Source organism: Nicotiana tabacum, chromosome 14 (genome assembly GCF_000715075.1).
Source record: "Nicotiana tabacum cultivar K326 chromosome 14, ASM71507v2, whole genome shotgun sequence".
Classification (NCBI taxonomy): domain Eukaryota; kingdom Viridiplantae; phylum Streptophyta; class Magnoliopsida; order Solanales; family Solanaceae; genus Nicotiana; species Nicotiana tabacum.
The window spans coordinates 61647976-61662666 of NC_134093.1; the positions used below are offsets into that span (position 1 = coordinate 61647976).

The following is a 14691-nucleotide window of genomic DNA, read 5'->3' on the forward strand; positions in this document are numbered from 1 at the left end:
TAAGAAAATTTCCAAAAATAACTCCCTGATGTCAAATATGTGGTGCAATTGCGTGGTAGCAGAACAGGTATGTGGCCAGCAGAATGGCCACAAAATGGTTTGTCAATTCTGCGATGCCATCTCGTAGCAGCATAATGGTTATGCAGCCAGCAGAATGGCCACAAAATAGTTTTCAAATTTGAGTTGCTTCTGATTCATTCCGTGGTGATTCCGTGGTCAGCGAAACAGATCCGCTATAGCATAATGGACCATAGAATTGTCGTTTTCTACAAATTCTTCTACCAACTCCACGATGCATTGCACAATCCAAAAATCTGGTTTGTGGTACATTAGCTTACCTTGGCACCATAAAAACTTAAATTCTTGGTGAACTTTTACGGGGCCTTACACATAGGCAAGCTGGCAAAGTGGCAAATACTGCTGAGTGAATTCGACATCATCTATGTGACTCAAAAGGTAGTCAAGGGGCAAGCATTGGCCGACCATCTAGCGAAGAATCCCGTGGATGGAGAATACGAACCATTGAACATATATTTTCCAGACGAAGAGGTTTCATTCATAGGGGAAGATATCGTAGAAGCTTATGATGGGTGGAGATTGTTTTTCGACGGAGCCACAAACTTAAATGAGTAAGCATTGGGGTTGTCTTGGTATCGGAAACCAGCCAACACTATTCGGTGTCCGCCAAGCTCAGATTTTTGTGCACTAACAATCCAATGAACATAGATTTATCCTCGTTGCCATTGATTACTTCACCAAATGGGTCGAAGCTGCTTCCTACAAAGCCGTGAAAAAGAAGGTCGTAGCAGATTTTGTCTAAGATCGTAGTGTTTGTCGGTTTGGAGTTCCCGATTCAATCATCACTAACAACGCCACCAACCTCAACAATGATCAGATGCAAGCCGTATGTGATACATTCAAGATCAAGTATCGCAATTCTACCACATACATGCATCAGATAAACAGAGCTATAGAAGCCGTCAACAAGAATATTAAGAAGATACAAAGGAAGATGATAGACAACTCAAGCATTGGCATAATAAGCTACTATTCGCCTTTCTTGGATATTGCACCACGGTTCGAACATCAACTAGGAAAACTCCTTATCTACTGGTTTATGGTACTAAAGATGTTATACCCGCTGAGGTAGAAATCCCTTCCTTATAGATCATACATGAAGTCGAGCTAAGTGTAGCAAAATGAGTACAGAATCAATATGATCAGTTGGCTCACATTGACGGAAAAAGAATAAATGTAGTGTGTCACGATCAACTTTACTAGAATGGAAAAAGATATGTAGTGTGTCACGATCAACTTTACTAGAACGAAATGGTAAAGGCTTTCAACAAGAATGTAAGGCCAAGGCAGTTCACACCAGGGCAACTATTTTTGAAGTGAATCTTCCCACATCAGAATGAGGCAAAGGGTAAATTCTCACCAAATTGGTAGGGTCCTTACATGGTTCATCGAGTGTTAATAGGAGGAACACTCATACTAGGGGGGAAATGGATGGAGATATATGTAGGCAGCCCTGTAGGTTCGGTCACATTATAATAAAATTTTCATTTTCCTCCATTGTCAATAATTGGGGCAAACTTTAAGTTTCATCAGATCCAATATTGTCGCACCAAGAGTTGCCAGAAGAGTATTATCAGGAAGTATATCAGAGCTAATCCGTCAGAACTGGGGTAGAATTCAAACTTTTGAGGGAGTCCTCAGGATAAGGACGTTGCATTGTCTCAAAGCATGTCACGGTTTATGATTCAACAAAAAAATATTTATTTTTATCATGCATCTTAATAACTGCATTCTATCTCTATTTTGGTAAGTACAAATGATGCATATTTTCAAAAATCAAATATTTATAATAGCCAAATGCTACCGAGGTGAGATCGAAGCATAGAAGTGTCAAGATCATAAGGCAAAATCAGAAGTAGAGATGAGGTGTGGAGTCTAACAGCACGAATCAACCTTCCCCTCAAACTCACCATTTTTCTTTGAATGTAGGAATAAAAGCAGCAGCACTTATCAAGGATATCCACAAAGGATACTCGATGAAGTCACTACTCGCACGTGGATAGACGTTGTAGAGCATGAATTCGCCAAGCTAAGCATTGCCTTCTTTCCTTTCTTGCATGAGGCTAAGCTCTGCCTCCACACTTGCATAGGGCTAAACACTGCCCTCACTATTTGCATTGGGTTTAGCATGACCATTCTACTGGCATAAGGCTAAGATCTGCCTCCACACTTGCATAGGACTAAACAATGCCCTCACTATTTGCATCGGGTTTAGCACGACCCTTCTACCTGCATGAGGCTAAGCTCTTGCCTCCACACTTGTATAGGGCTAAACAATGCCCTCACTATTTGCATCAGGTTTAGCACGACCATTCTACCTGCATGAGGCTAAATCTGCCTTCACGCTTGCATAGGGCCAGGCGTTGCCCTCACTATTTACATAGGGCCGAGCACTACCCTCCTACTTGTATGAAGCTACACATTGCCTCTACGCCTGTATAGGGCTAAGCGTCGCCCAGACTATTGCATCAGGCCAAGCAGGACCCTCTTACTCACGTAAGGTTAATTATCGCCTTTATTACTTGTATGAGGCTAAGCTCTACCTCCATTCTTGCACGGGGTTAAGAGTTTCCCTCTGTCTTGTGAACAATAAAATATTGCTTTATCCATGCATCTCATGGGCTAAAAGATCACCATGTTATCCGAAGGCGTCATAGTCCAAAGACATCATCTTTATAGTCTGAGAACATCATTCCATGGCCTAAGGATCTCGAAGCTGCACATCATTATTCAAAGGCGTCATAGTCCAAGATACTTGAAACTTCCTCTCTTAGGGATGACTTGCGAATCAAGCCTCACGTCTATATCCGCTCCCCCCGTCACGCCACTGAACTTGCACTCTAAGTACTTTGTCTTAGTCTTGCTTAACTTGAAACCTTTAGACTATAAGGTCTGTCTCCAAACCTCCAACTTCTCGTTAACATCGCCTCGCATCTCATCAATCAGTACTATATCATCAGCGAATAACATACACCATGATACCTCCCCTTGAATATAATGCTTCAGTACATCCATCACAAAGCAAATACAAACGGGCTAAGCGCAGATCCTTGGTGTAACCCCATCCCAACCGGGAAATGGTCTCCTCCCACAGCCCCCACCACAGTCTTAGCTCCATCATACATATCTTTAATCAGTCTAATGTATGCTACAGGAACACCTCTAGACTCCAAGCATCTCTAAAGGACCTCCCTATGGACATTGTCGTATGCTTTCTCTAGGTCAATAAACACCATATGCAGATCTTGCTTCCTATCCTCGTACTATTCCACCAACCTCCTAACAAGATGGATGGTTTCTGTAGTCGAATGTCCCGGCATGAAACCGAACTGGTTCTCAGAAATAGACACAGTTCTCCTAACCCTCTCTTCCACCACCCTCTCCCAAACTTTCATAGTGTGATTAAGCAACTTGATACCCCTATAATTGTTACAATTTTCGATATCACCTTTGTTCTTGTACAACGTAATCATCGTACTCCACCTTCACTCCTCGGGCATATTCTTCGTCCTAAAAATAATGTTACATAGCCCAGACAACCACTCCAAGCCAGCCCTACCCGTATACCTCCAGAATTCAACCGGGATCTCATCTGGCCCGGTCGCTTTGCCCATGCTAATTTTATGCACCGCCCCCTGCGACCTCCTCAAAAGTAAAGCGCCTACAATACCTAAAATCATAACAACTCGCGGAGTGCTCCAAATTGCCCAGCACAATGTTCCTATCCCTCCTCATAATTCAAGAGTCCATGGAAGTAGGTCTGCCACCTTCGCTTGATCCGTGCCTCTTCCATTAAAACTCTGACCTCCTCATCTTTGATGCACCTCACTTGGTCAAGATCACGAGCCTTCCTCTCTCTCACCTTAGCCTCGTCCTCGAGTCTAAAGGCTCCATAAATGGCACAAGATCGGAATCCATGATTTTGTTGCACTCATATTCTCCAGGCTCTAAGTTGCATTTTTCTAACCTATCAAATAGCTTCATCGTGTTGTAACAAACTTTAGCATGTGGCCGGACTAAATCCCACTTTCTCAATTGTAACTTTGTACCAATATTTCTAAAACGAGTCCTCTTAAATCGATTTTTAAACACTAATCCATAACCATAAGTTATTTCTTTTGATCTTCAAGAATCTTGAACTTCTCCATGTCAATGTGGTGCTTATGGGATATGCCCAAAAAGTCGATTTAGTACCACGAAAACCCATAGAAGAATCAAATTCAAGTACCTTTGGATCTATCTTGGAAATCGAAGTATATCTTCTTGAGAATTCATCAGCAACAACACTCTTATATTTAACTAGATCATAACCATTAATGGAATTTGTGTTGAGATCTCCTTATCTTACATATTCTTGAAAATATTCGTCCTTTAGGGGCAAGAAAAAAGCTGGCACAAAATATGAACTCAAACCCTCAGTTATGGACTCCTTTTTAAGCAACCTTTTCTCTCGTGTTTGCAAAATTTCATGAACTTCTAGATTAATGCAATATGTTGCCTCGTTTGGAAGGATAGAATCAACAATCAAATTAATATTATGTTGAGCATCTCTATTAGGTGAAAAGCTAAGCTCACATATGGGATGCTCCAACGGATCATCATCAAACTTCGGAAGTAAATCCTCAACTTGTAGATGCAGTTCATGCTCCTCCTCATTTATTGGAACAACGTTCAAAGACTTTTCTCTATTGATTGGATCAATTATTTGTAATTTGGTCAGAAAAGAATCATCATTGAGCTTCAGATTTTTAGCAATTTCTTCGAGATTCAATGGTACTAAAATAATCTTACGTTCATCCTTTGTAGAAGAATAGGTGTTAAGGTCTTCATCATATTTAGCACACTTATCATACACCCATGGTCTTCCAAGTAATAAGTGACAAACATCCATCTTCACTACATCACACCAAATCTGGTCTTTATAGATCTTGCCAATAGAAAAAGATACTAAGCATTGACGAGTTACCTCTAAACCATCATCATCATCTCCAACTTCAATGCTATAAGGATATAGATGAAGTTTGGTTGACAAGTCGAGTTTGGAAACCATCTTTTCAGAAACGATATTTATGTGACTCCCACAATCAATGATCAACGAACAAACTTTTCCATAGGAGGTACATCTAGTGTGGAAAAGAGATTTATGTTGTCTCATTTCTTAATCTTCTTGAACCCAACGACCTTTTCTTGCTTGCATATTAGGTTCACCACCTGCTGCTCTGATACCAAATTGATGTGATTCTTCGAGTTAACAAAGAACCAACCGACCAGGATCAAGATCTTGAAACGAAAACGTAGTTTGTGGACCGGTTTCAAGAAACAACGTATCTCAAGTTTTAGGACTCAGAATCTCATGATTCAAAAACGAGGTGAAAGATGACGATCTGAACTACAAGAAAGACTAGTTACTCATTCAAAACAAGTAAATATTGATGCTGCACCAGTTCAATGAAAGTTATGATTCTATGATATCAAAAGAACGAATTTAGATCAAGAAACGTATTCTTGAAAGATCAAGAACTAAACAAGTTTCTAAAGTCACCACTTGGAATTTACTATATCTTTATAACAATTCAATTTGTAAGTGATTTTAAGGATACGCGGATTGATTTGATACAAAATGATAACTTGAGTTAGATTGAACAAATAAAGATATAGTAAATTCAAACCACGTGAGGAGGATGATTCCAGTCTTAGTGAAATATTCACCCTCGATCTGGGCTCACAATGGCCAGTACTGATGAACAAGAAAAAGAGCTATGAATAAGATTGAAAATAATAGTGTATTGCTTTGGGATGCGTGTTATAATGTGTTTAATGAATAGTTAGACCCTTTTATATAGTACGAGAATCCTATTTTAGGTACAATTATGTAAAAGTTAAAAAATATTCTGTTTAACTGATTGCTCGTTCTCCATCGATACGTGCCGACATTCATGTCGTGATATCCGACCGTTCTATTACGGCCTTGTGTTGGTGGTGCTTGGTTGCGTGACAACGCTCTCCAAAATCTTTTGGATGTGAACCGATCCCGGATTATGAGCCCAATATTCTCGAGGGAGGCGTCATGCCCGACTCTAACTTAGTGAGACCTTGCCTCGATTTAGGTACCTATCATCATGTCTCGAGCTTTGTTTACCGGCTGGGTGGAGCCCGATTTTACCCTTATACAAAGCTAAAGCGTTAAAGGAAAAGAAGATAGAAGGACCACGATCGAACTGCTCAATTGTTGGCCTCCATTCGGGCAAATCTCAGGATGGGGCAAAGTTCAAAGAAGAAGAAGAGGAAGAGTGGTGGAGTAGGGCGGCGCAACAAGTCATCCAAATCCAAAGATCACAATTCGATTGGTGACGGTAATTCTGAATTGCTTGCCGAAGAGCTCACTGCATTGTAAGCTTATACTTCTTTAACTCAACTCACCTATTGATTACAAAAAGGATTAAAACTGTTGTATAAATGAGTGTCTTGCTCAAATGCCCTAGCAAGGGCAGTAAAGAGTAACTACTTTCCAGGAACACTGTCAATACAACCTTCATATTGAGGTTGTGGTATTCTCTACAGTTTGTCCCAGTATCAATAAGACTTACTAATAACTAGGATCTATATAGTGGTAAAGTTGTAATATTGATCCTTCTATGAATCTGACAATTGCAGATTACTATTTTACACTAATTGGACCGTAATCTTCCAGATTATCTTTACTTGCTATTTACTCAAGAAATATTAACTAACTGTTTCGAAGCATGCCTGCAGACTTTAATGGAATTTCTAGGGACGAATCAGATTTGAAATTGGATTTATCCTCCTTGTATTCGAAAGCCAAATCCCAGGCGCGACCTGGCACTGACTAGTGATTAGATTCATTCCTGTCCTGTCTATGAAATGGTGTACTGTGCTCTCTTTCCTCACCATTTTTGTCCAATTTAAAATGTTGTACTGGAGTGACAGGCTATTATAGACATAGCTATCTTGATGTAATAGCTTTGGTGGAGATATCAACAGGACTTCACTTCTTTCCTTAATATGGAACATTCTTTTCTTTTTTCCGGGTCTCTTGTCAAGGATTTTGACAAAATATCCTTCGAAAACGAAAAGAGTAGAACTGGCTATAAAATTTTGTTTTTGTCTCCATTGATTTTCTTGAGGGAAAAAGGATATGTGATTCCACAGAAGGGATGCATCTGAACACAAAAAGGAGTAAATCCCTAACCAAGGTTTATGCAGAGTCAACAAAGGAGTGTCAGTCCAAACTGTTCATTCACTCGTCTATTTGAGTGCTCAAATATTTGCCCTTAACAGCAAAATGTTTCGAGTATGGAATAAACTCTTTTATGCTACTGAATGTATGTCATCTATCGGCCATATTTTCTATGATAAAGTATGTGGAGAGTAATTGCTCGACCTGTCCAATTCAGGTCCCTGGTTTTATGAAATATTCTGGAATGTTCCTTATTTTATGCTGGCATAGCCCAGCCTATTCCAATTCTATTACTCTGTAGCTTTTTTCCAAATGCAATTTTAACAATTGTTTGGTGCATTTTCCCGGAATGGGATGACTAAAATTTTGTAGAGCATCTTCTGCTAATTATATGCATGTGGGGAAATAGCATGATTTTCTTTGCATCTATTTGGTGCAAATCAGTTGCATAATTAGTAGTTTATCTTTTGCTGAATTATACTGAGATTGAGAAGCTATAGTGTTTTTGGCCTTCCAGTTCTCTATTTTTCTCTACTCTAACCTTTCTTCAATTGATAATTTATCTAGAAAGAAATATTTATTTCCATACATGGCCTTACTCATTGATTCACGGAATGTTTAGGTGTGCCATATTTCAAGAAGATTGTGAAGTTGTTTCAGAGTCACCTTCACAGCTTCATATCCAGCTCAGGTTTTGGACATTAGAAATACTCATAAAACTCCACTGTACTGTCTTTATTCGTTTGTACCAAAGTTCTACGCATGAATTAACAGGCCATACTCAAAGGATGCTGGCTATGAAGATTCAGATGTGTCAGCTATTCTTTCAGTGAGGTTAACAGGCTGCACTTTTATGTGCCTTTTTGTGCTCTGTTGTCTATTCTTTTCTGGGTATTCATTTCTTCTAATTTCATCCTGTCTTTGTTCCTTTTATATTTTAGGTGTTTGCCTGGGTATCCATACAAGACCCCAAAGCTTCAGATAATACCAGAGAAAGGTTTATCCAAAGCTGACGCTAACAACCTTTTGTCTTTGCTTTATGATCAGGTAGAGAATGGCTTTTAATTTAGTAACACTGTCATCTTTTCCCAACTCGTATCGTTGTTATTGTTGGTTCAGTCCGACTACTTGCTTTTATGCTTAGTTGGGAGTCATTGCATTTAGGAATTTCAGACTAAAACTCCCAGCAAGATGGAAATAAAGCTGATGATTGGCATATTTAATAGGCTTAGAGTTTATGCTGTACTAAATTGTGCGGCTAAAAATAAGTACAAATTGCACTATGATATTCTACTGAATTGACAGATGCCAAAAAATGGGAGATCGAGGGGCTGTAGTTGCTGTGAGCTACGATCAATCATTCAAATCAATAAACTACCCCTCAATCCCTAAGAAAGTTGGGTTTGACAACATGAATTCTCCGTTACTATTCCACTTTATTCGTTTAAATGAAGTTTAATACATAATACATATTTGAAAGGTTAAATTGGTTAATTATTGAAAGACTCAAAAGTCGAATCCAAATCTGGGGTGGGGGGTTGAAATAGATTCATTCAAGTACTATTTTGCTTATGGAAGGTTCTTGCTTCCATTTCATTTTCCTACAAGGCTTCATCTTGCCCAAAGTGTATGCTTGACAATATTGTTTCCTTTCTGTTCCCTATCATTCTGATCCTTTCCCTTTGTATTTAGGATTAAGTTCTATTTGTACAAGTGCTTTTCTACTAATACAATATCTTTCTCTTACCTCAATCCTTTTATGCGGAGTGACCTATAACAATTGTCTGCCACATGCTAATCACCTATGTTGATAACAATTGAAATACAAGAACAAGGGAAGATCAAAGCACGTAAAAGAGATAGAAGTTAGACACAAAGCTTAATAAGATACCGTCATTAGTTAGAATTAGAAGACAATCCTAATCACCTCTACTAGAATCAAGTATGCACCTATACCAGTAAAATCCTCAAAAGATTGATCACTCTTGCAAATTCTATGGCAAATCAAGTAGCAATTAAGAGATCACCTAAGAAATTCTTACTAAATTCAAACTAAAAGTCATACTAACTTTTGTCCAAGCTAAGGAAATGAACAAGGGCTTTAGAGTTTATAGCTAGGTTAATTATTTACATAGATTGCCCAAAATAATCCAAATGATGTGATTTTTCGAGTTAACAAAGAACCAACCGACCAGGATCAAGATCTTGAAACGAAAACGTAGTTTGTGGACCAGTTTCAAGAAACAACATATCTCAAGTTTTAGGACTCGGAATCTGATGATTCAAAAACGAGGTGAAAGATGACGATCTGAACTACAAGAAAGACTAGTTACTCATTCAAAACAAGTAAATATTGATGCTGCACCAGTTCAATGAAAGTTATGATTCTATGATATCAAAAGAACGAATTTAGATCAAGAAACGTGTTCTTGAAAGATTAAGAACTAAACAAGTTCCTAAAGTCACCACTTGGAATCAATTAACGTGATAAAGAAACACCACACACAATTGAAAACAAGATAAAGACTATCACCACCTTGCTTGGAACCAAAAACAAGGATAAAGAAGACTAAATAGAGAAAAACACTATATTGTAAAACTAGGGGAATTTCTACTCTACAAGGCATGAGAACCCTTTATATAGGCATATGGTCTCTTCTTTGATGACTACAATTCCTATTCTAATAAGGAAATAAAATCTCTAAAGACAAGGAAAGTAAAATCCCTATTCCACAAGGAAAATAAACTAGAATCCTACTAAAAGGAAAATCCTTATTCTAAAAGGAATAAAATAAATCATATTTTAAGAAGGAAAGAATCTTGGCTTCTTGAAATCAATCTTGAGCTTCTTGGACTTCTTGCGCTTCTTGAAATTAAGTCCATATGTTTCGACTTGAGCTCTAAAACATGATCTTGGCCAAAATTAATAAATTTTAACATAGATTCTTCATTTTCATCATTCTCCCCTGGTTGAGAAAGACTCGTCCTCGAGTCTAAAGGCTCCACAAATAGCACAAGATCGGCAACTTCCATGATTTTGTTGAACTCATATTCTCCAGGCTCTAAGTTGCATTTTTCTAACCTATCAAAGAGCTTCATCCTGTTGTAACAAACTTTAGCATGTGGCCGAACTAAATCCCACTTTCTCAATCGTAACTTTGTACCAATATTTCTAAAACGAGTCCTCTTAAATCGATTTTTAAACACTAATCCATAACCATAAGTTATTTTCTTTTGATCTTCAAGAATCTTGAACTTCTCCATGTCAATGTGGTGCTTATAGGATATGCCCAAAAAAGTCGATTTAGTACCACGAAAACCCATAGAAGAATCAAATTCAAGTACCTTTGGATCTTTCTTGGAAATCGAAGTATATCTTCTTGAGAATTCATCAGCAACAACGCTATCATATTTAACTAGATCATAACAATTAATGGAATTTGTGTTGAGATCTCTTTATCTTGCATATTCTTGAAAATATTCGTCCTTTAGGGGCAAGAAAAAAGCTGGCACAAAATATGAACTCAAACCCTCAGTTATGGACTCCTTTTTAAGCAACCTTTTCTCTTGTGTTTGCAAAATTTCATGAACTTCTAGATTAATGCAATATGTTGCCTCGTTTGGAAGGATATAATCAACAATCAAATTAATATTATGTTGAGCATCTCTATTAGGTGAAAAATTAAGCTCACATATGGGATGCTCCAACGGGTCATCATCAAACTTCGGAGGTAAATCCTCAACTTGTAGATGCAGTTCATGCTCCTCCTCCTTTATTGGAACAACGTTCAAAGACTTTTCTCTATTGATTGGACCAATTATTTGTAATTTGGTCAGAAAAGAATCATCATTGAGCTTCAGATTTTTAGCAATTTCTTCGAGATTCAATGGTACTAAAATAATCTTACGTTCATCCTTTGTAGAAGAATAGGTGTTAAGGTCTTCATCATATTTAGCACACCTATCATACACCCATGATCTTCCAAGTAATAAGTGACAAGCATCCATCTTCACTACATCACACCAAATCTGGTCTTTATAGATCTTGCTAATAGAAAAAGATACTAGGCATTGACGAGTTACCTCTAAACCATCATCATCTTCAACTTCAATGCTGTAAGGATATGGATGAAGTTTGGTTGACAACCCGAGTTTGGAAACCATCTCTTCAGAAACAATATTTATGTGACTCCCACGATCAATGATCAACGAACAAACTTTTCCATGGGAGGTACATCTAGTGTGGAAAAGAGATTTATGTTGTCTCGTTTCTTAATCTTCTTGAACCCAACGACCTTTTCTTGCTTGCATATTAGGTTCAACACCCGCTGCTCTGATACCAAATTGATGTGATTCTTCGAGTTAACAAAGAACCAACCGACCAGGATCAAGATCTTGAAACGAAAACGTAGTTTGTGGACCGGCTTCAAGAAACAACGTATCTCAAGTTTTAGGACTTGGAATCTGATGATTCAAAAACGAGGTGAAGGATGATGATCTGAACTACAAGAAAGACTAGTTATTCAAAACAAGTAAATATTGATGCTGCACCAGTTCAATGAAAGTTATGATTCTATGATATCAAAAGAACGAATTTAGATCAAGAAATGTGTTCTTAAAAACGTGTTCTTGAAAGATCAAGAACTAAATAAGTTCCTAAAGTCATCACGTGGAATCAATTAACGTGATAAAGAAACACCACACGCAATTGAAAACAAGATAAAGACTATCACCACCTTGCTTGGAACCAAAAACAAGGATAAAGAAGACAAAATAGAGAAAAACACTCTATTGTAAAACTAGGGCAAACCTCAAAAACGTGAATTTCTACTCTACAAGGCATGAAAACCCTTTATATAGGCCTAGGATCTCTTCTTTGATGACTACAATTCCTATTCTATTAAGGAAATAAAATATCTAAAGACAAGGAAAGTAAAATCCCTATTCTACGAGGAAAAGAAACTAGAATGAATCTTGGCTTCTTGAAATCAATCTTGAGCCTCTTGGACTTCTTGCGCTTCTTGAAATTAAGTGCATATGTTTCGACTTGAGCTCTAAAACATGATCTTGGCCAAAATTAATAAAATTTAACATAGATTCTTCATTTTCATCACCAAAGATAGCCTTAAAACATCATTAGCCATTTTGGATAAAAACCATCTCTCCACAAGTATCTCTGCTATCGCGGTCAAGCTAAGTTTGACTGGTTTAAGCAATCACAGCCATGTCTCCGCTATCACGGTCTTCTGCGCCTAGGTGCCCCTCCGTGTTTGCGCCTTGCCTTCTGCGATTGCGGTTCACTAAGTCTTTTTATGGGGTCGCGACTTGAACTCTACGAACGCAGCTCTCTTCTACCGGTTCAGAAACTGCAGCTGCAATTTGTGATCCAAGGCTCTTTTCTACAGCTCCACGCAAAGCTCCCCATCATATCCCTCCTTCCATAGTAGCAATGTATAGTATGAAAGGGACTTCTCTAAATGATTCATTGACGCTCCCAACCTCTTGATCATCATTCCAGCGCCTACAGCTCCTTAGCTTGACACTAACCAAAAAAAAAAGCTCCTTAGCTTGACTCCTTGTAAAAGGTTTTGTAGGCGTGGCCATGGGCACAGATTGATCACATGTAGTCCATGCTCCAACATTAGCTTTACTTATTGTTAGGTGTCCCATTTGGTGGAGGGAATGAGATGTTGTCTAGGGCAATCCTCACCGCTTCAGCTCGCTTTTGGCTTGGGTTGGGCCCAAGGTCATTTTTCTTAGCACTTATGATCTTAACTACAATAACAATACCTGATCTGCCGTAGCAGCTGCTGGTTGGTTGCTTTCTCAATATCCGGATGACTGGTTGCTTTCTCTCCTCTTCTCAGGCTTTCCCAGTACAAATATCACTACAATTCCTAGGAACACCTTTGACTCTATGATGAGAATAGTAGTTTGAGAAGATTAACCGTGATATTACGTGCTCAAGGCATGTCTAAAATTCTATGGCTAATATCATTGTTTTATAGGACTATTAAGTGTGGCTTCTAAATTGCGTTCTTTCCAGGTTGTTTTTCTGTGTTTGTACTCTGTTCTTAAGGATATGTTGGTTTTATTAAGATGATAATTGGGTTCTATTGCTGTAATAGTATTAATAAGAAGCATGAATCCTGTTACTTGAAACATAGTCAACATGCAGTACTAAATTGGTGTTTGGTTAGGATAGACATATTTGCTGTATTTCTCAATGCTCACATTTTGGTTAGTGAAGGTTAGTTGCTCGTTGGTCTAAGGAGCTTCTTTTTCCAGTATGTCAACTTCCAGATTTATTTACAACATCCCTACACTTGTGAAACTCGTGCAGGTAGATCAATGAATTTGGAAGTTTTATTACAGTTGATCATTTCCTCTACTCATCGTTGCGTTTAATGAGATGCATAATATCGGGCTTTGCGACTTTCTGTGAATCATTTCATGCAGAGTGTTTTCTGGCTTATCCTCGCATACTTGGTTAAAGTAAATAAAGGTTTACCTGCTTTATTAAAGTAATGTAGGCTGCTAACAAGCATTTTGATGCGCTCATGTCTTTTCTTTTACGGCCTTTGTTTTAACTACACTGAGTTGTTTGGTTAATACCTACAACTTTCGTGTTATCTCACTTATAACTTTTAAACCATCCCAGGCCAGCTCCAATGCTCGAGAAGGGCGTGTAATGATCTACAATTTGGTTGAAGCTGCTCAAGAATTCTTGTCTGAAATTGTTCCACAGGAGCATTTGCATGGATCGGTAAGCTGTCTTGCTTTCATAATTGCTTTTTTAACTGCAGCAAAGTAGTATTCTGTTCCTTTTTCATAGCAGAGCATAGGAAGCACACAACTGTCTCCTCTTTGTTTTAGTTCTTTAATGTGCAATGTTGGTGGTGTACCATTTTAGTTGGAAATGCATGATGCCTAAAAAGTTGATACCATTATCCTAGAGATATTTGGAATTTGACCAAGTGCATTTTATTTGTTTCAGGTTTCATGCCAGTCGACAGATATTACCAGCCAATTTACTTATAAGGATGCGACAGCTTCATCTGGCGATACCTGTTCTTTTGGTGGACAATTTGTATATGGCTTTCTAGATCTTTTTAGTGGCTCAGGTGAGTCGTGGCATTGGAGCCTGGGAATGAATGATACTGGTTGCATAGACTCTTTGGTGCAGTCCCATGTATCAGAAGGTCTCACACATGAATATGACAATCAGCAAAAGAAAATTGACCAAATTGTGAAGCCAGCATTGAATGAAGCAGCAAAGCAAGACTCTTTGCGTAAGGCTGAAATGAAATTGGATGATCTTGAAGAAGAGAGTGTAGGCGAGAGTAAAAGTTGTAGTGATTTGAGTAAAAGTTATACGGATGAATCAACTGAAGACCATGTCATGTGCAAGGTAA

At 38.3% G+C, this 14691-nt stretch overlaps 2 protein-coding genes across 9 annotated transcripts in view; one reads left to right on the plus strand and one right to left on the minus strand.

Annotated features, from left to right (window-relative positions):
- Positions 1-4417: 4417 nt before the first annotated feature.
- On the minus strand, positions 4418-5233 carry LOC142168965 (uncharacterized). Its single transcript, XM_075230148.1, has one exon. The coding sequence runs from the start codon at positions 5231-5233 to the stop codon at positions 4418-4420; it is 816 nt and encodes a 271-aa protein (XP_075086249.1).
- Positions 5234-6147: 914 nt separating this feature from the next.
- LOC107770686 (eIF-2-alpha kinase GCN2) overlaps positions 6148-14691 on the plus strand; it is a 71721-nt gene continuing 63177 nt past the window's right edge. For 5 of the 8 annotated variants that reach the window (XR_012698677.1, XR_012698678.1, XM_075229598.1 and 2 more), the window contains exons 1-6: positions 6148-6468; positions 7899-7967; positions 8051-8110; positions 8218-8323; positions 13938-14042; positions 14274-14687. Coding sequence is in view for 6 of the 8 variants with exons in the window: in XM_075229598.1 (XP_075085699.1) it covers positions 6335-6468; positions 7899-7967; positions 8051-8110; positions 8218-8323; positions 13938-14042; positions 14274-14687 (888 nt within the window). In the remaining 2 variants the exon portion in view is untranslated. Of the gene's footprint in view, positions 6469-7898; positions 7968-8050; positions 8111-8217; positions 8324-10950; positions 11008-13526; positions 13772-13937; positions 14043-14273; positions 14688-14691 lie in introns of those variants that run through there. The other 3 variants (XM_075229600.1, XM_075229601.1, XM_075229603.1) reach the window with 3 other exon arrangements.